Raw genomic sequence first — 19702 nt, 5'->3', positions numbered from 1 at the left:
CTGATCTGAGTGATGATGATGACGACGACATAATAGGGGGTCATGATTGCGCAAACAAGCAAAGGTGATTGGGGATCTTTCCTTTGAATCTTTGGATGAGGAGGAGATGCCCTCAACAAGCAAATATGCTAAGACGAAGAAAAAAGGAAAAAAACACCCTGGAACATGGAAGAGCCGGATGACACCCCTAACCCAAGGTCACCACCCGGCTCAAAGAAGAAGAAAATGACCGAAAAGAAAGAAAAAGAGGCCAAGACAATCTGGAAGCATGTAGATATCAGACTGATCTCATGAAGTGGCGTATGTATGACACGCCAATTTGTATGCCATTTTGGCGTGTTATCGAGACGCATAATCGCTTTTCAGCGTGTTTATCAACGTCGTTTGGCCTCCATTGACTTACATTACCTTGCGATTGCATGTGAATTTACGCCGTAGCGAGTAGTATGAAAGGGCGAAAATCTGCGTAGGGAGATTGGTCGGGGTGGTGGATGGGTCAAACACAGGAGTGTCACCCAGGAGACCGGGGATTGTGTCCCGCGTGTCACGTTTCCTAAACTCAACCGTCCCTTTGTTCTTTTACTAAACCCAACCGGTTCTTCTTTTCCTAAACCCAACCCATCCGCTGTATATGGCGCTCAAAATGCATACAGATAACACGCACAGGTGCTGGTGATGGGGGGGGGGGGTCCCTGGTGGAAGTCCTGCGGTAATGAGCTGTTACTCTCAGAGGAAGATCGATGAGCACTATTACAGGAGCACTGAGCTGCTATTCCGAGGTTTAATCTGAGGCTGGTTCACCTTCTCCTGCCGCTCAGCACAGATACATGCTTGTCCTTTGACAACCTGCTGAATGTAAAAAGGGAAGTGGGATCTTTGGCTTTGGGTAAAAGAGTCAGAGCCAAAAAACAAATCTGGAAATTGTTACAGATCCACACTCAGCCCTGACACTGAATGGAGGATGAAAATCACAGTGACACAGTTTTGTCTGTGTGAAATCTGATTTCTCTGTTTCCTTCCTACACATCAGTTTGTTCCTCTCACTGCTATTCTCACCCTGTCATCCTCCTGCTGGTGTGGTGAGTTGTGGGAATCCTTTTTTTTTTTTACACAGCACAGTTGAGAAGTTGGACATGTCGCCATGGGTAGTTTTTTGTGATTTTGAGAGGGGGAAATACATAAAGGCCCTGTATGTTTTTGACAATACAATTGTGTCATTTAAAGTGTTGGAATTTTATGTAAAAAATGGGAGTGAAGTTCTTTTGATGAAATAAAATGAACTTGACGTGACTTGTTTTCTGGTAATTTTACTTTTTGTACTTTCTTTTTTGTATTTGTAGGTATTAAATTATTATATAATTGTTACTATACATTTATTATTATGTGTTGGGTACTTTTACCATCAAGCGGCATCTCAACCATTTGGTACAGGCCTATATTTAAAAAAACTGTGGGGTCTGTAAAACATTTTTATTAGTTAGTTTTATGTTAATAGTGCCCCAATAACATAAAAATACAAACACATTATGTTTACATAATTTTTTTTCTTGGAGTGAACATTAAAGGGTTCAAATCTAGTACAAGGAGGTTATCTAATAGGTAGTACATTAGTTGCGTAAATGTTGCCTTGATTAGTTCTTCCCATGTCATAATCAAACTGAAGAGCCCCACTCCACTGAAGCAGTATAATCATCTCTCTCTCTCTCTCACACTCTCTCAACACATTGTATCAGAGAAGCAGCAGAGCTTTGTGGGCAGAAAGTTAAAGGGCGAAGGAGAAGCTGGTGAGAGCTGCTGCTGCTGACACATTCTGCTCAGCACCGCGGACAGCGCACGATTGGGAATTCGGACACAAGCTATCCATCGATATTGGAGATTTTTTGGAGAATCAGAAGACTGAACTGACAATGAGGAGTTTGGTTTAGGGGATCTACTCCTTTTAATTTGATCACAGAAAGACTTGGACTTTCCCCGTTGCTCGCCAAAGTAAGCATGCTCTCCTCTTGCTCTCTGAATAAATCAACAGTGTATGCGTGATTTAAAAAGACAACTTTGCATTGGTAGTAGGCTACAACAAGTCATTAAGCAAAGAGTTGATATACAATCAGTGCAGACATAACATACATATACAGCATTGCCTGTATTCATAACGCAGGCATTATTAAGAGCTTTTAGTCAAGTCGTGCGCAAAAGCCGTGGCACTGTTCCCAGCGATACTCCCTCTTGACGCGCGACACAGCAGATGAATTATGTGTTTGCAGTGTCATGTAGGATGAGACTTTCCGGTGCGTAATTACGGATACGAATCCTTATCAAAAACTTGTTAGAATGTAGCATACATGGCAACACATCTTTATCTTTGGAGTTCCTCATGACGCAAGAAGAAAACACAGACAAGGTATTTCCAATGAAAGAGTACCGGCTCTCAGCTGTGGTCAGAGGACCCACCTACATGCTATGAATCACCCTCTATTTCTTGGGCGCACAAACACACACTTCAATTTGAGACACACTAGATTAGATATAGATCAGATAGGTCAAATCACTTTTTCTGTCTTTTCATCTGATATCTTGAAGTGTGGTGGTTGCTGATTCTTCTCATGTTTCTGTTCCAAAGTAAGCATGGCAAAAGGCTTTGGTAAAGGCTTTCTCCTAAATCAGTGAAAACTGGAGGAAGCAAATCTACAGCTGGACTCTGTGGCACCATCTTCTTATCTGAAACCCACAATGGAGCCCCTAGACCAGCCCGACTGGTTTCACCTTGCATCAGACTTCAACTCATCCTCTGCAGCCACTCCCTCACTCTTCCTCCATTCCTACCTCCACCTCTTCAACATCTCCTCCAACCTGTCCACTCAAAGTGTCCCCTTTCAGGGCAGCAGCACTCTGATGACAGCAGTCATCTCCCTCACAGTCTTCATGGTGGGTCTGACCGGTAACACTCTGGCCATCTATGTGGTGCTGCGTTATGCCAAAATGAAGACAGTCACCAATATCTACATCCTGAACCTGGCTGTGGCTGATGAGCTCTACATCATCGGGCTCCCCTTCCTCACCACACAAAACGTGCTCTCCTATTGGCCGTTTGGCTCCTTCCTGTGCCGTGTGGTCATGACGGCAGACTCTATGAACCAGTTCACATCTATTTTCTGCCTGACGGTCATGTCCATCGATCGTTACCTGGCTGTGGTTCATCCAATCCGCAGCACCAAGTGGAGACACCCCCGCGTGGCCAAGGTGGTGAGCACAGCCGTGTGGGCCGTGTCCTTTGTGGTGGTCCTGCCTGTGGTCATCTTCTCTGATGTTCAGGTATAAACTGCAGTCCTGGTCACCACCATTTCTATTTAAGTACAAATTAGCTTTAATTAATAGCTGCCTCTGATAAAAAAATTAATAATTTTCTACTCAGTCCAGTCAAAAACTCATATAGGATCACCAAACATATTTCTTTAAAGAACTAACAACAATAATGATAACATACAATACATGTCACAAGATCCGAATTAAAGGAATAGTTTGACATTTTGCAAAAAAACACTGAATTCACTTTCTTGCAGAGATTTAGATGGGAGCTAGCTTAGCTTAGCATAAAACTGGAAATTGTTCCGTTGATGTAATTAAAGTAAATATGTTAATTTTTTATTTGCTGGAGGTGATTCCAAACGTGTTTATATTTATTCGTGTTTTGTCAAAGTTGTGTTTGTGGTTGCAAAATAAAACTGTTTTTAATTTTAGTACAGTCAAAGAAACTGATGTTTGTGATCTATAGAAACCTGCCAAATAGCAAAGTAATGATGAAGGCATATCGTCAAAACATGTCATGTTGACAAAACACGAACAGTTTTTAGCGGTTAAAATTGTTATTCAAAACTGCTCTAAACAATCTTTAACATATTATCACACACCGTAGTTCTCCCCAGCTGTATGGATCGTTATAGCATCTTAAAGCTCATTGTTTTGTTTTAAAGCTCAGAACATTGCTGTTTTTGACTCTCGCTGCTCTCTACAAACTGTTACAGTGTAAAGCAGAAGTAGGTGGAGAACGTCACTTCTGACAAAGTTGCTTTGTTACTGAACATACCGTGCTCTACTGCTAAAGACCATTGATTTAATAAAAACAGGACTTACTTGCTGGTTGTTTGTTGTTGGCACACGTCTTCCACAATGCAACATGTGCTTCTTTAAAGCCCATGAAAGCAGATAATGTATTTTGCATTTCTCCAAACATCCCATTTCTGCATAACATAGCTTTGTACTTATAAAACCTGTGGGCCTCAAAGTCCAATGTTTACCTCCCCCCTTGTCTGAGCAGATATAATGGCTGAATTTTTAATTTATTTTACTCAGGTGGTTTAATTTCCTTTTAGGACACATTTAACTCCTGCAACATGAACTGGCCAGAGCCAAAGAACGTGTGGTCAACAGCCTTCATTCTCTACACTGCCACAGTGGGCTTCTTTGGACCGCTGCTCATCATTTGCCTCTGCTACCTACTTATCGTTATCAAGGTCGGTATATGTGTGGGCGTATAAATTCATACTGTAATCTGCACCGACATAATGATCATTTCCGTAATCCTCAACACCCTTCTCCCCCCTTCATTTTGATCATTATCACTCTCATATTTATCCTCTTTACCATCATCATAATGGTGCAGATGAAGTCATCAGGGGCGCGGGCGGGCTTCACCAAGCGTCGGCGTTCAGAGCGCAAGGTGACACGGATGGTGGTGGTGATCGTGGTGGTGTTTGTGCTCTGCTGGCTGCCGTTCTTCATCATCAACATTGTCAATCTGGTGGTCATTATACCAGAGTCCAGCGCCACTGCTGGCATCTACTTCTTTGCTGTCATTCTATCCTACGCCAACTCCTGTGCCAACCCGGTGCTGTACGGTTTCTTGTCGGACAACTTCAGACAGAGCTTTAGAAAAGTAGGTTGAATGTCCTCTGGGTATAAAAACTGTGTAAAGGCGAAATTAGAAGTAGTTCAACATTTGGGGAAATACACTTATTTGCTTTCTTGCCAAGAGTTAGATGAGACGTTTGATACCACTGTCAACATGTAACATGTAACTATCTTTAAATGAGACTACAACTTGTAAATTGAGTATACTTTACTGTGTAACAGGGTGTCCAAAATGACTGTGTACATTCTGACCTGATCTGTTTCTAGCCTGGTTGTCAAATGCTGTCGCCTTATCTTATTATATATGTATGGTCAATGGACCTTTAACACAATAGCTGTTGTCGTTCCTGGAGATTTAAGATGTAGTCTCTACAGGTAATTGCTGTTGTGGCCCTGCAGGTGCTGTGTGTAAGGAGTGTGAGGTGCAAGGCCAATGGTGTGGATGATGGCGACCCCAGTGCTCCACGCACTGAGAAAACAACAGCACACGACTGCATCCGTCTCTCCACTCGTAACCAGGCTTACCACGATCCCCAGAGCAGCCAGGTAGTGTGTGTGTCTGTGTGTCTAAATTAAAGCTATAGTGCATAGTTTCTGTCTGACAACACCACTGTTGTTGCATCCACATGACACAAGCCTTCCGTGATCACGTATGCGCCCCCACCCCTCCTCCACGCAGCTGCTAGTAGCCAAGGAAGACATGGAGGATTAAAAAACATGATGGACTCTTCAGAAGAGGTAATTACAGTATCTTCACTCGAGTTGATGCTGTCCCTGCAAAAAGAATATTAACAAAGCTGTTAAGACTGAAGGCTTTCAAATGCAAATACAGATAACATATTGTATATTTTACCAGATTATATAGTTGTTTAGATGCTTTAGTGCTATATGTTTGTTTGGCTTGAATGTAACAGACGTTCATTAATATAAAAAAGTTACCCACTAAAGTTTTAATCAACAGGCAGGTTTGAGCAGCTAATTGAAGAAGGATGGTAAATGAACGCTGCTTTGGAGGAAAATTCTGAAGGTGGGAGTGTGTGTCAGAAAGAGGAGGGCGGTCTAGAAAAGACCAATTAGATGACTTGTACAGAAGCTGTGAGGTGCATTAGACTGTCAGAGTGGCTCTGATGAGACTCTCCCAAAGCTCTTTCAACTGGTTCACGGTGATCAAAACTACAACTTCCTCCAAAAGTCACAGAGTACATACAGAGTATATGTTAGTGAGTCCAAGTGCTCAATTATTGATGTACGGATCTCTGGTTATTCTCAAAGTCTTCATGGGACCAGAAATACAATGAAAAACAAATTAATACTAACACACACACACACACACACACACACACACACATGCACACACACCGACCAACCCCCAAAGGATTGGCTGGTTCATGTTCCTGGTCACAAATCATGTATGTTTTGTTTCAGCGTATCTCTCTCTGTTAATCTTCTTAACCAACAAATATTTCTTGAAACAAGACAGAGGGCCCTATTTTAACAATCTGAAACGCAAGTATCAAACGCCAAATGCAAGTAGCTTTGTAGGCGGATCTCTGGCGCTGTTGCTATTATACCGGCGGGATAAATGACTCTTGCGCCCGACGAAAATCTAAAATGGGTTGGTCTGAAGTAGCTACATTACTCATAGGTGTGGTTTGGGCGTAAAGGGCAATAAACCAATCAGAGCGTTATCTCACATTCCCTTTAAAAGCAGTAGCGCTTGTTCCATGGCAGATTGCTATTATATTGGCGGATTTGCTAGGCGCACGCTCTTAACCCCCAATTTCCACCAACTGCGGAACAGCTGCGGATCCGCTCCAGAACAGCGGTGGAGTCAATAGGTTTCCATTAAAGTCAATGTGTGTATTTCCACTGACTGCGGAACGGCTGCGTTCCGACTGCGTCCCAGCTCCGGCGATCCGCAGCCCTCCAGAGCAGATACGCAGAGCTTCTATTTTTGACGGATGCCGGAGAGCTCCGCAGCAATTCCGCACAGGGCAGATTGTGCGGGACAAGAAGTCGAGCACAGAAACAAAATAAAACATCCGGTTAATTTTCAAAATAAAATACACCGTGCTCACAGCAGATCATATTTCCCTGCACTACACCTTGAAAACGTCATAATGGGCAGAGACAGGCCTGAAACAAACTGTTGTTGGTTTTGTGGTTCTGTTTATAGAAACTACATCCTGTTATATCGCGCGATCATGCGTGAATTCGCGAGATCTCGTGGGTCCTCGTGACTTCAGCTGTCAGTCATGGCCGCAGCCATTCCGCAACAAATACGGACCTGGCGGGTATTTAAGGATGGCGGAGCACGGAGCCGACACGCAGTGGAGCCGAACCACAGCCGTTCCGCAGTTGGTGGAAATTGCGGGTAATACATCCATGGGCACACGCCAGGAGCGGTTCACAGCCAAGGAGACCAACGTTTGCTATTGATTTTTCTTTTTGACAAAATGTAAATAAAGAAATGTCACAAAAACATACTTTCCGATGTTTTGGGCTCACTCTCACTGAATCACGAGGTTATGAATGCATGGTGATATTTTTGCAATGTAGTCTAACATTAGACCGAGATTACCTCACTATAGACGATGCAGCTCTTCTGTCTTCCTCTCCCGTGCTGTTGATGGGGCATTTGGGTTAAGTGGCGTCAGCACATGCAGTTCAACATCACATCTCCTTAAGTCCTCTAATATTTCCTCATTTATGTCATCAACACATCCATGATTCATGGAAATGTTGTGTAAAACAAGGTCATATTTTTCCTTGTATTTATGTATGGTTTGCAAAATGGGAACTGCTGGGTCCGTGAGATGAGAGAAGCAAAGTGTATGCGCGGTGTGCACACTCTACTTTATGGCCAAGCATGCGTCCTTAAAATAGCATCTGAATAACGCGCCACTGACTTTAGACTAGGTTTTTTCTGGTCTGTGGCGGAATTGTTTTCTGAAACTGCAAAATAGCACTAGGGAACATTTTCGCCGGTGTGCCAGTTTAGCTGGTGATCATGTTAACTGGTGATATTTGCATGAAATCAGTGAATATTCAACAAGGCCCTGCCCAGCGTTCTGCTCTGCCTCCGCCGAGTGCCAGAGGCTCACATTTTCACGAAGTGTTTGCAAGTGAGACAAAATAATGGATATCGCTAAAAACATCACCAGTTTATGTGTAATACATGTCCGTTTAAGCTTTATCTACACAAATACGACACATACTGTATGAACGGAAAAAAATAAAACGAAACAACGCGCTAGACATCTAGCTGGGATTCGAACCTTGGATGTCATGGACAAAAAATTGACAGACTTGTTTCTGTCATCTATACTACTACACTACCCACCACTGAAATGACTTTGTGATTTCTATCTATATATTGGACTTGTAGTCTAAGTTAACACAGGTTAACATATGAGAGAAATATACGCCCATGTTAACTGGTGATATCACAATTTAACATGGGCAAATGCAAGCCTTGAAACAGTAAAGTAGATTCATCTTTGCCTCACATACCAAAATCTAACTGATGTACAACAAACAGGCATGACCCCACTTAACACTTTATTCCGTTTTGGGGGTAAAAATGAAACACGTCAGTCATGCGCAAACATGATCTTTTATCATTGTTATTGTGGGCCATCTCATACGAAGAATGTGTAGGTCTATCTCAGCACAAACAGTCTCTTTCAACCTGTGCCACAAGTCAACTGATTATAGTTGTGTTTAATTTCATTAGACCCATATTAGGAATTTGAAACAGCAACATATCTGAATGTTATCAAACTCTCTCAGTACATCAAAGTTTTGTAATCATATACCATAATAATAAATAAATAAAAGTCAAACTCGGAGAAAATATGCTTCATATGTTCTTCACTTCAAATCACTAGACTTTTGCTGCAACTCACTTCATAACTTAACCAAGAATAAGATAACACTAAGTCGCCCGAGAGAAAACGTGGATCAGCACCTTGCTGAAAAACATTCAATGGCCATATGGTCATAACAATAGTGTATCTATGGCTACCATAAGACAATTCTGGGTCGACATAGACATACTATGGGTCTAATGAAATTAAACACAACTATAATCAGTTGACTTGTGGCACAGGTTGAAAGAGACTGTGCTGAGATAGGCCATCACATTCTTCGTATGAGATGGCCCACAATAACAATGATAAAAGATCACGTTTGTGCATGACTGAGTTAAACCTCGCGCTGCTGCTCGCAGATGTCGAGTTTTTAACCCCTCCACTGCTGCTCACTTCTCTGCAGTTTTCAGCCAGATCTGCGTTATTCCCGAGTCTGTGTGTGAGGATACAGAGGCTCTTAACTTATGGTTTCTCGACACCTGTCAAACTGCTATAGACATTGCTGCTCCATTAAAGACCAGGCAGAAGAAAGCCAAATCAGAGCCTTGGCTGAATGAAACAACCCGCACTGCCAGGCAGGACTGCCGAAGAGCTGAGCGAAAGTGGAAAAAGGACAAATTGCAAGTCTCTTTTCAAATATTGAAGGATTGCTGGCGTCATTACCAATCCACTGTGAAAGAGGCTAAAAGAAAATATTTTTCTGATATTGTTCTTCTTAACTGTTGTAAACCCCGTGTGTTGTTTAAAGTTATCAACTTGGCTCTAAATGCACCACAGACTGTAATTGAGGCCTCTCCTGCTGTGTGTGAGGATTTTCTTCACTACTTCATTGATAAAGTCACTTCTACCAGAGCACTTATTTCACCTTCTACTTCTGATCCTTCGGTGTTTGTCCCCTGCCCTGCTGTGTTTGACATGTTTGAGCCTGTGACCCTGTCTTTTGTGCAGGAGATTGTGGGTCATCTGAAGCCCTCTGGTTCTCCGGATGATACTGTCCCACCTCGATTTTTTAAGGAGGTTTTTACCACTGTTGGGCCATCTTGTCTCACAGTTATTAATAGCAGTCTTTCCTCTGGAGTAGTCCCGGTAAATCTTAAACATGCTGTTGTGCTGCCTTTATTAAAAAAACCCGGGCTGGATCCTACTATTTTGACAAATTTTAGGCCTATCTCCAAATTGCCCTTCTTCTCTAAAATCTTAGAGAAGATTGTATATTCCCAGCTCATGGACTTTTTAAATGAACAAAACATTCTTGAAATTTTTCAATCTGGTTTTAAAGCTTTGCACAGCACAGAATCAGCGCTTTTAAGAGTTTTTAATGATATCTTTTTAGCTACTGACTCTGGTCACTGTGTTATCCTTGTACTTTTAGATTTGACTGCAGCATTTGATACAGTGGACCATGACATCCTCATTGCTCGTTTGGAGCAGTGGGTGGGCGTCGGTGGCACAGCACTGGAATGGTTCAGGTCCTACCTGTCACATCGGACTTTCTGTGTCGGCCTTGATGACTCTGTGTCCTCCACTGCTCCTCTCTCATGTGGGGTCCCACAGGGCTCGGTGCTTGGCCCTCTCTTATTTTCTCTATATTTACTCCCACTTGGTTCCATTCTCAGGAAACATGGCATTTCTTTTCACTGCTATGCGGACGACAGTCAAATCTACCTTCCCCTTAAAAAGTCTGATTCCTACTCTGTTAACGAACTGCTACAGTGTTTACACGACATTAAAGCTTGGATGTCTTTAAATTTTCTAAATTTTAATGAAGAAAAGACAGAAGTCATGGTCTTTGGTGGCTCGTCTGTGACCACCCCCCTAGTTGATCTGGGTTCTCTTGCACAGTATCAAAGGCCTATTGTGACAAATTTGGGGGTAAAAGTGGACTCAGACCTCAAATTTGACAACCAGATTAAAGCTGTGGTGAAGTCCAGCTTTTTCCAGCTAAGGCAGCTGGCAAAAATCAAACCAGTCCTTGAGAGACAGCATTTTGAAACAGTAATCCACGCCTTTGTGACCACTCGGCTGGATTACTGTAATGCACTTTATATAGGGGCTAGTGGGTCCTCCATTGCTCGGCTGCAACTGGTACAAAATGCTGCTGCACGTCTTTTAACTGGCACACGCAAGTACGAGCATATTTCGCCTATTTTAGCTTCACTCCACTGGTTGCCTGTCCATTTGAGGATTCATTTTAAAATTCTTTTATTTGTTTTTAAAGCTTTGAATGGCCTTGCCCCACCTTACCTCTCTGAGCTGCTGCACCCCTACACTCCCAGCCGATCTCTCAGGTCAGCTGACCAGCTGCTCCTGACGGTGCCTAAAGCTCGGCTTAAGCTCAGAGGGGACCGAGCGTTTGCCGTTGCAGCTCCAAAACTTTGGAATGGACTGCCTCTGCACATTAGACAGTCCTCCTCTCTGTCTAATTTTAAAAATCTACTTAAAACTCACCTCTTTTCTTTGGCCTTTTAACTCCTGGTAGAGTGTTGATCTTATGTGTATACTTGCATATTTGTATGGTGTTTGTCATATTGTGTTTTATTTATTTTACTTATTTCTGTTTTATCTTTTTGTGCAGCACTTTGGAAACCTTGTGTTTGTTTAAATTGTGCTATATAAATAAAGTGGATTGGATTGGATTGGACTGACGTGTTTCATTTTTACCCCCAAAACGGAATAAAGTGTTAAGTGGGGTCATGCCTGTTTGTTGTACATCAGTTAGGTTTTGGTATGTGAGGCAAAGATGAACCTACTTTACTGTTTCAAGGCTTGCATTTGCCCATGTTAAATTGTGATATCACCAGTTAACATGGGCGTATATTTCTCTCATATGTTAACCTGTGTTAACTTAGACTAAAAGTCCAATATATAGATAGAAATCACAAAATCATTTCAGTGGTGTGTAGTGAAGTGGTATAGATGACATAGAAGCTAGTTCATCAACTCTTTTGTCACTTCGTGAAAATGTGAGGCTCTGGCATCCGAGGGGCGGAGGCAGAGCAGAATGCAGGGTAGGGTCTTGTTGAATATTCACAGATTTTATGCATATATCACCAGTTAAAACGATCACCAGCTAAACTGGCATACCGGAACACGCCTCCTCTTTTTGCTGAACCGCCCCCGGGAGCACAAGTTCATTCCCTAATTTACCGACGTGAGTCTGTGGAGGGAAAAGTCCACTGTGTGTCGGGTGCAAAATAGGAATGATACATGCGTCGGTGTATAAAGTCAATTGCGCTGGGTGCAAGATAGGGCCCAGAGAGTGACACACAAGAGAGAATGGGGAAGGATTCCAAGGAAAAACAAAAACCTAAAGTTAAAGTTGTAATCCATAAGATTTTAGCCCTGATGGTTTGGTCAAACATGTGGTTACTGTGGTTACAGCACAGTTTAATGGATTACATGCTGTATCCTTTCCTGTGAAGCCCTCATGTGTGTAGACAATTTTAAAAAATCCAGTGGGGGAATGGACTCCACCACTAACAATGAGCACTCATATATTTTATCATTAATGGGGTTTTATTTCACAAAAATATTAAGGATTGTAACTTGATCTTTATTTTCCCTGTATGTCATTGTGCTTTTTTATTTTTTAATTACAGTAAGAAATACAGATAGACCTCTCAGCAGCACCTCACACACACATGAATTAAAATCTGTATATTTATACTGGGGGAATGACAGGGAGTAATGAGGAAAGATTTAGTGAAGACTGCTGCAAGTTTTAGGTAATTATTGCAAAAAATAACTCATAATAGGCTTGTTATTATTCACCTTTTTTGCAGAACCATATTGTTCCTTTCTGGAGTTTGGAAACCTTTGCTTTAATCATAAAGTTACCCAGAGTTGAAATAACTTCTCTTACTGTTTCCACCTTTTCCCTCCTCTTACCTTCATTAACATGCCACCCCTCATTTGTTTTACCTTCCCACTGCTTTTGCTGCTGTCTTCCTTTATTCCATGACTCTCGCCCTCTTCTTCCTCTCTCTGAAGATCTCTCCTCACCCCCCAAGCTCACCTATCTCTCACACAGCAGCAGACCTGCACCGCTCCACCCCTTCATGTCAACCTCCCCCCACTTGCCCAGGAATCGGACCCACCACTACCACGGTAACCTCCACAGCAGCCTCCACGGTAACCTGCATGGTAACCAGGGCTGAACTTCCCTCCGTCGGTGCCCCGACTACGCCCTGACTACGCCCTGACTACACCCTCCTCTCCAGCATTCATAGCTCCGCAGGAACAGGAGCCAAGGAACGATGAACATCACTGTGTTTTAGGAAGTAAAAAGAGAAGCTGAGGAGGAAAAACATGATATGAGACTACAGAATTGGAAGCAGAGGGGTTCGATTAGCTGATCGAAATAGAAAAAACTGATGTTTTTCTGCAGTTACAATGTAAAAGTTGGCTAGTTTCTGACACACACATGAACACTCATTCTATATGCATTCCAACATTTATCATCCATTTCAGTGGGACAACCTCATGAATATTTTTCATGTCTCGATGTGTATGTATGAATCAGCCAGCTGTTCAACAAGCTCCATTTTTCTTTCCATCCAACCATCTGACCTAAGTGCCTTTTCAGCTGCTCTCAGCAATTATGACGGCTCCTAAACAGACACAGGAAAGTTCAGGCCTTCCTTCTCTCACTCTCTATTCTTCTGTTACGCACCATGTAAGAATGTATTTTCTTATCAGAACCAAAAATACCATTGAGGACACAGTGGAGAAGATTCTCTGCAGGTATATCTACTTTATTTTGGTAAACCGGGCATTACAGGGTTCTCTTTTGCAACCACACGTTGTGATTTAGGCTGAAAAAATGAAAGGTATTTTCAGATAAAAACCTTGCCTGCTACTGCTTTAATTACTGTAAACAGCTAAACAGCATAATGCACAAATTTAGGGTAAATATTTCCTGTATTATAGTAAAAATGTGTTAAAAGCTCCCACTTACTTCTGTTCTCTTCACATAATTTAAATGGGTAAATTGTGATGAATGAAGTTGACATTTGTACAGCTTTGTGGGAAAAGTCTGCTGTAATCCTTTTTGAATACTGTTTTTATTTTCGAGAAAATGGCTTGCTTGCGGTTTATCAGCTTCTCAGTCACAGGAAATGTGAATCTATCCCTGCTGAGTGTTTTTCTGTAAACATGTAGCCAGCATTGAACACAAAACCCTTAGCCCTCTTTGTATATATGCCTATTAATTTGTGGTTTTGTGTGTTTGCGTGTGTTGTATGTGTGTGCATTTGTGGCTGTTTTGCACATATATATGTATTCATGTTTTCTCTCTGCAGAACATGTGGTGCTGGTAAATCCAGGGTTTATAGCAGTATATATTGTTGCTTCTGTTAATGTGTGACCATGCTTTGCTCAGCGCCTTGTTTACTGTCTAATAGAAAACATATGCAGTGACTATTTCGGATCAGACTGGCAGCACAGTACCTCTGCCACAACACCCTCCATTAGCCTTTGAAATGCTTATATTGCAAACGTGTCAGCCTGTAAGCTTTTATTAAAAAACGGGTGACAATTTGAACACAGCTTCTCTGTTTGGCCACTTAGCTCACCTAAAGTATTGCTTTATTATCGCTTAAGTGAACCGTTTCTGGTCTTTGTATTATATCACCACACAACCAATCCCTTTATAAAATCAGTTATTGTGTTATTCAATAAAAGCTGATAAGAATTAAATAATGTTCACATCAATGGAATGAGTTTATGGGACATGTAGTTGTGAGAATGAGTTTAGCTGTGAGAAAATCTCAATGGTCGATGTTTATGCTTTTTCAGCTACTTCTATGTAAAGAAAAAAAGAAAATTAATCTGTCGCACACAGTGAAAAGAGGCTCATCAGGTGAATGTAAGGACGGGAGGCGATGAGAGAGAAACTTATGGAAGCTGTCCCTGCAAGAAGAATATTAGCAAAGCTGTTAAGACTGAAGGCTTTCAAATGCAAATACAGATAACATATTGTATATTTTACCAGATTATATACAGTTGTTTAGATGCTTCAGTGCTATATGTTTGTTGGGTATTTTGGAATAAAATGGTGTTATAAAAACCACACATTTCTGAACTTCTAAACTAAATGTCTGTACATTCCCACATATATTTATACATTCCCATATATCAAAGATTAAGACCATCTATGGTCAGAAGCTTCAGGATAAATTCATAGGTGCAACTTGGGGTTAAGAATAGTTTATCACATTTATATATTCTCAAGGTAAAGAGTGAATCTCCATCCTCAAGCTTTAGTGCTGTGTCGATTGGTATTTGTTACACCATCATCCTAACTTTATGAACTAATAATTTACTTAAGAGGAGAGGAATAGCAGAAATTGCATCCTTATACTGTGTCATTGTTAGGGTTGTTGAAATTAATCATTGCATCGATGCATTGCAATGTGAACCTAGACGATTCTGCATCGATGCAGTGACAGACCTTTTGATGAATTATCTTTTGTCTGTTGTCTACTGTGTTCAGACTCCGCTACATTCAGGAAATGTCTTTATTAAGAGCAGATACAATAAAAAACGGAACTCATATATATCTGACTGCTTGAATTTGTAAAGACGGACAAAGACGGACAATCTTTGTAATGACCACAGGCTTGCATGTCAGGTTGACTCTCCTTCATTACTTATGTAGCCTCTGCACACAGAAACACAGGCAACTGTGCACAGTCTTAATGGCATTATGTAGTAAAATTAAACATTATTGCATGAAATGATTTATGTTATTCAGTCCTCTGAGGCTGACATCACACACATTCATACACACTTTCAGAGCAGAACATCGATTTTTTTAAATCTTTGTACACTTCATTATCTCAAACTCACAGCTGTGAGAAGAAAGAGATGAAAAGAAGGCAAGCAGCAGGTAATAATCCTTATTCATAAACCTTTACAGCCTATATCGTGCAACATTGTATCTTATTCAGTGCCCTGCTAAGAGGGTTGTTGTGTTCATCTTGTTGCTTTTTTGGAAAATTATATATATTGGGGTTATCAGAAGTAACTCAACAGATACACATACAGATAGAGGTCTACACACACACACACACACACACACACACACACACACACACACACACACACACACACACACACACACACACACACACACACAAAGACAGAAAAACCTGCAGCTATGCTGAATATTATGACATTATATTTATACAATACAACATTCTGTTTTTTCAAGTACTCAGCAAACATCTTTGTATGTATTTTTTTTAAAGATATTTAAGAAATTGTCCCCATATTTAAAAATATCCCTTGGTGGCATAACTCAGTTCTTCCATTGCTAAACACTTTGAAAGACTCTATGGTCCAACTTTAGGTGTCTCAGTGCTTTTCCAGGCAGCTGCAATACAGTGTTTCTTTTTATTTGCATAGTCCAAGGATAAATGCCCATGGGCAACACAATAGAGGTACTATCACATATAGTTTGTGTGATGTTTTCCCAGACATTTTTAATTTGTGGTCAGCTCCAAAGGCAGTGAAATAATGTGCCTTCCTCTAGGCCACAATTTTTTTTTTTTTTTACATAAATCAGGATTATTATTATCAGAATGGTGTAAGGGAGTTATGTAGGCCTATGCACACATGACCCATTTACAGTAAATTGTATCAGTTTAAATCTGGTGTTGATAGTCTGGCTTTGTGCGTCTCTCTCTTTTGTGGAAAATTCTCCTCCAGTCATCTTCAGAGTTTGATTTTGATCTAAGTGGCTAGACCATCCAATCTATTGTTGATCGAGGATTCTTTAGATTTATCTATATCATTTTATACAAAAGGGGAACCTGGCCACGACCTGGAAGATAATAACCTAGTATACTAACCCTAGTATGGCCTTTTCAAGGCTGGACAGGGGAGGTCTACTAAAGCCAGGCTCACCTCTGCCTGGAGAAAATCAAAGCTTTCCCCATATTGGTGTAAAGCCTGATATGTCTGACCAACTCAAGCTGTCTCTTAAAAATGTTCTTCCCATACAACTAAACGGCATTCTCAATTAGGTTTCGAGGGAAACGTATTTTGTCCTGCATTATGTGTTTTTGATGTACGAATACATTTCTAATCAAAGTCCACAGGACTTTCAGGAGTAACGACCTTGATTTACACCACGTTGCCTACGTAACATACTTAAGTTATGTCACTTTTTAGGAAACAGGGTTGATTTTGCTGTGTTTAAGTGTGCTTGTATTTTGTACCAGACTCAGTATTCCTGAAAAATGGGTTACAGGTATCTTTTAGCGGTTTTACAATGTATCAGTATACAAAATACAGAGCTTTATGGGTAATGGAGATGTGGGTCAGAATTGTTTGAGAACCAATGTATGGCTGCTCTAATCTGGGCTGCCAAACAATAACAGAGCAAGTTTGGAACTTGGCATCTTGGTTATTAGTCTGTTAACAGAATTTCTCACAAATATAGCATCAATTAACATGGAATTTGGTGGACAGATCTGGCCCCAATAATCAATCAGATGTTGATGGTGGCGCTGGGTCCAGAGGGAGAGAAGGACATGTAAGAGATATAAGTAATTCAACTTGTACTCTCTTGTATTACCATAATCACATGGGTCATTATAAAATTCTGTGTATTGGCTCCAAACATTTCTATTTGAGAAAAAAAAAAGTCAATCTGACTTGTGAATCATCAAATTACCTGTGGTCTGAAAAAAATCATCAGGTAGCCTGTGGACCAGTTTCAGTTTTGTTTTCTTAGTCTGAAACATGATTGCTCAAATTTGTAAAAACAACAAAAAAATAAAGAGAAATAAATGATGTCTTTAAGAGTGACTGTAAGCATTGATCCATGTCTTTTGTGTTCCTTCCAGGCTTCAATACAGTAGAAAACGTGTCCAATTATAACCTCCAGCTGCCAATTACACATCAGCTAACTAACACCTCAGGTTAGATGCTAAATCCCAGAGCAAACAGAGCAAATCAATTTTAATTAAATTTTCACACATTTACATCTTATTCAGTGAAGTACTGGCTGATGAATTATACTCATCACATAAATTGTAAACTTTCTGCTCAAATAAATCATGATGTGTTAACTGCTGTTACTCACACTGTTCCATTTTTGCATGACCTTCCATTCAATGCTCTCGTTTCTTTTCTGTCGATTATATATTGACATATATATAGACACAGCAATTGACATTTTACTTTAAAAACACTTGTCTTAGAAAAGTGGACCTTCAAAATACTTTCCCATGTTCACACAATTTAAGTCACAATATGAGAGAAGTAATAGTAGTATCAATTTACATTTGATATACAATGGACCTTTTTTACAGCAGACAATTTGACTTGTCATAGTAGGAAAAGCACAGCTGAAATTGATAACCTTAACAATGCCTCAATTCCATCAAGTGTCCCAGTAAGCTATTTCAGTGAGTCAGCATGCACAACACCAGGGCCTCTCCTAAGTGGAATGCAGCCATCATTCATGGTTTTCAATACACCTGTGCTTTTCCTACTATGACATGTCAACATGTCTGCCCTAAAAAAGGTCTGTAGGTGAGTTTATTGTGACGAATCATAAAACGTTTCCCATAAATGTTGAGATTGAAGTTCAAGATTGGATACAATAACAAACAAGCTCACTACAAGGTCTATTTAGAGGCTAATCCAGAGATTTCGGGTCATACAGTATAACACAAGCTTCGTCAAGAGATGGAGTTGCCCTTTTGTCATCGAGCCATGTTCAAATATCTGAGCACTTTAAGGACTTCTCATCCAACAAATAATTGGAAAAAAATGTCCTCAAAGGGCTTAAGAAAAACAACAACAACAACAACAACAACAACTCAATAACATACTTAATGGACCTTACAGTGATTTTGTTTGCTGTTGTTCCCAAGGTCAAGAATAAACTTACAATCTTAACTTTTATAACATGGACTAAATGTCCTTAAAGCGCTCAGAAAAATGGGAATTTGAATTACATTTCTGGGCAAACTCAATCTGAGGATTGTGTGATATGAGAATAGTCCTACAACAGCTACTCAATGGACCTATTATTTTGCCAATTGCCCATAAACGATCTTGAACAATATGAAGTTACTGCAAAATCAAGCGCTTTCAGTTTTGCAGTATTTAAAAAGCAACTGAGTAAAAAACCATGAAAAAACGATGAAGTCCACAGTGATTTTTTAACACACAGGTTTGTGTGCACATATGGCATCACACAAAGAACAATAGAACAATATTCATGTAGGGTAAGAGGATCCACCTGGGCCTCTCTATGTAGGTGCCAGTCTAATAATAACTTGGCAAGAACAAATATCACAATGTATTCCCATAATAATACACCCACCATTGCCATTGATAAACCTTGAATCACCAAAGTTAGTTCTGTTTCTTTCTCTCATCTCTTTAATATTGTATGTTAAGCAGCACATTAACAATTTGTAAAGCTGCTGATTGCATGTTCACACACACCACTGTGTATCTATACATTCAGGAAGTTGCACACTATAACTTTGAAATGTATTTCCTTCTAAGTAAAATGAAAATGAAGACAACGCAATACAAAGCTGTTTTTTCAGTTCCTGACAGGCATGGTCAGAACGAAAGGACCGCTGTCTGAGTTGTTTTGCAGGCTCAGTTGGCTTGACCATTAGCTTTTTTTCCTACAAAACACGTTTAAACACACAAAGCAGGAAAGGCATAGCAACACACTGAATAGCCCCTCCACATACTAACACTGATACTTTTACAAACGCTTTTGTGCTCTATGAGGCAGCGTGATGACATGCGGTGACAGAGAGAAGTGAAAGAAAAATGCATGAGAGAGGCAGAGAAATGTAAAATATAAAGAGGCAGAATATATGAATTTCAACATAAAAAGGAGTGAGACTTATCTGAGACCTATTAGGTCTGAAGGAGAAATGCTCAAC

The 19702-nt window shown here is 40.6% G+C and overlaps 1 protein-coding gene across 1 annotated transcript; it reads left to right on the top strand.

Moving 5' to 3' along the window:
• Positions 1–2727: 2727 nt before the first annotated feature.
• Positions 2728–14786, top strand: LOC116043067 (somatostatin-like receptor F_48D10.1). Its single transcript, XM_031289577.2, has 5 exons — positions 2728–3309; positions 4368–4508; positions 4658–4930; positions 5305–5451; positions 12768–14786. The coding sequence occupies exons 1-5, from the start codon at positions 2728–2730 to the stop codon at positions 12966–12968; spliced, it is 1344 nt and encodes a 447-aa protein (XP_031145437.1). The 3' UTR covers positions 12969–14786.
• The last annotated feature ends 4916 nt before the right edge of the window (positions 14787–19702 follow it).

This window comes from Sander lucioperca, chromosome 4 (genome assembly GCF_008315115.2).
Source record: "Sander lucioperca isolate FBNREF2018 chromosome 4, SLUC_FBN_1.2, whole genome shotgun sequence".
NCBI classification, from domain to species: domain Eukaryota; kingdom Metazoa; phylum Chordata; class Actinopteri; order Perciformes; family Percidae; genus Sander; species Sander lucioperca.
Note: the sequence above shows the minus strand (reverse complement) of the source record. Positions and strands in the feature narration are given on the sequence as shown.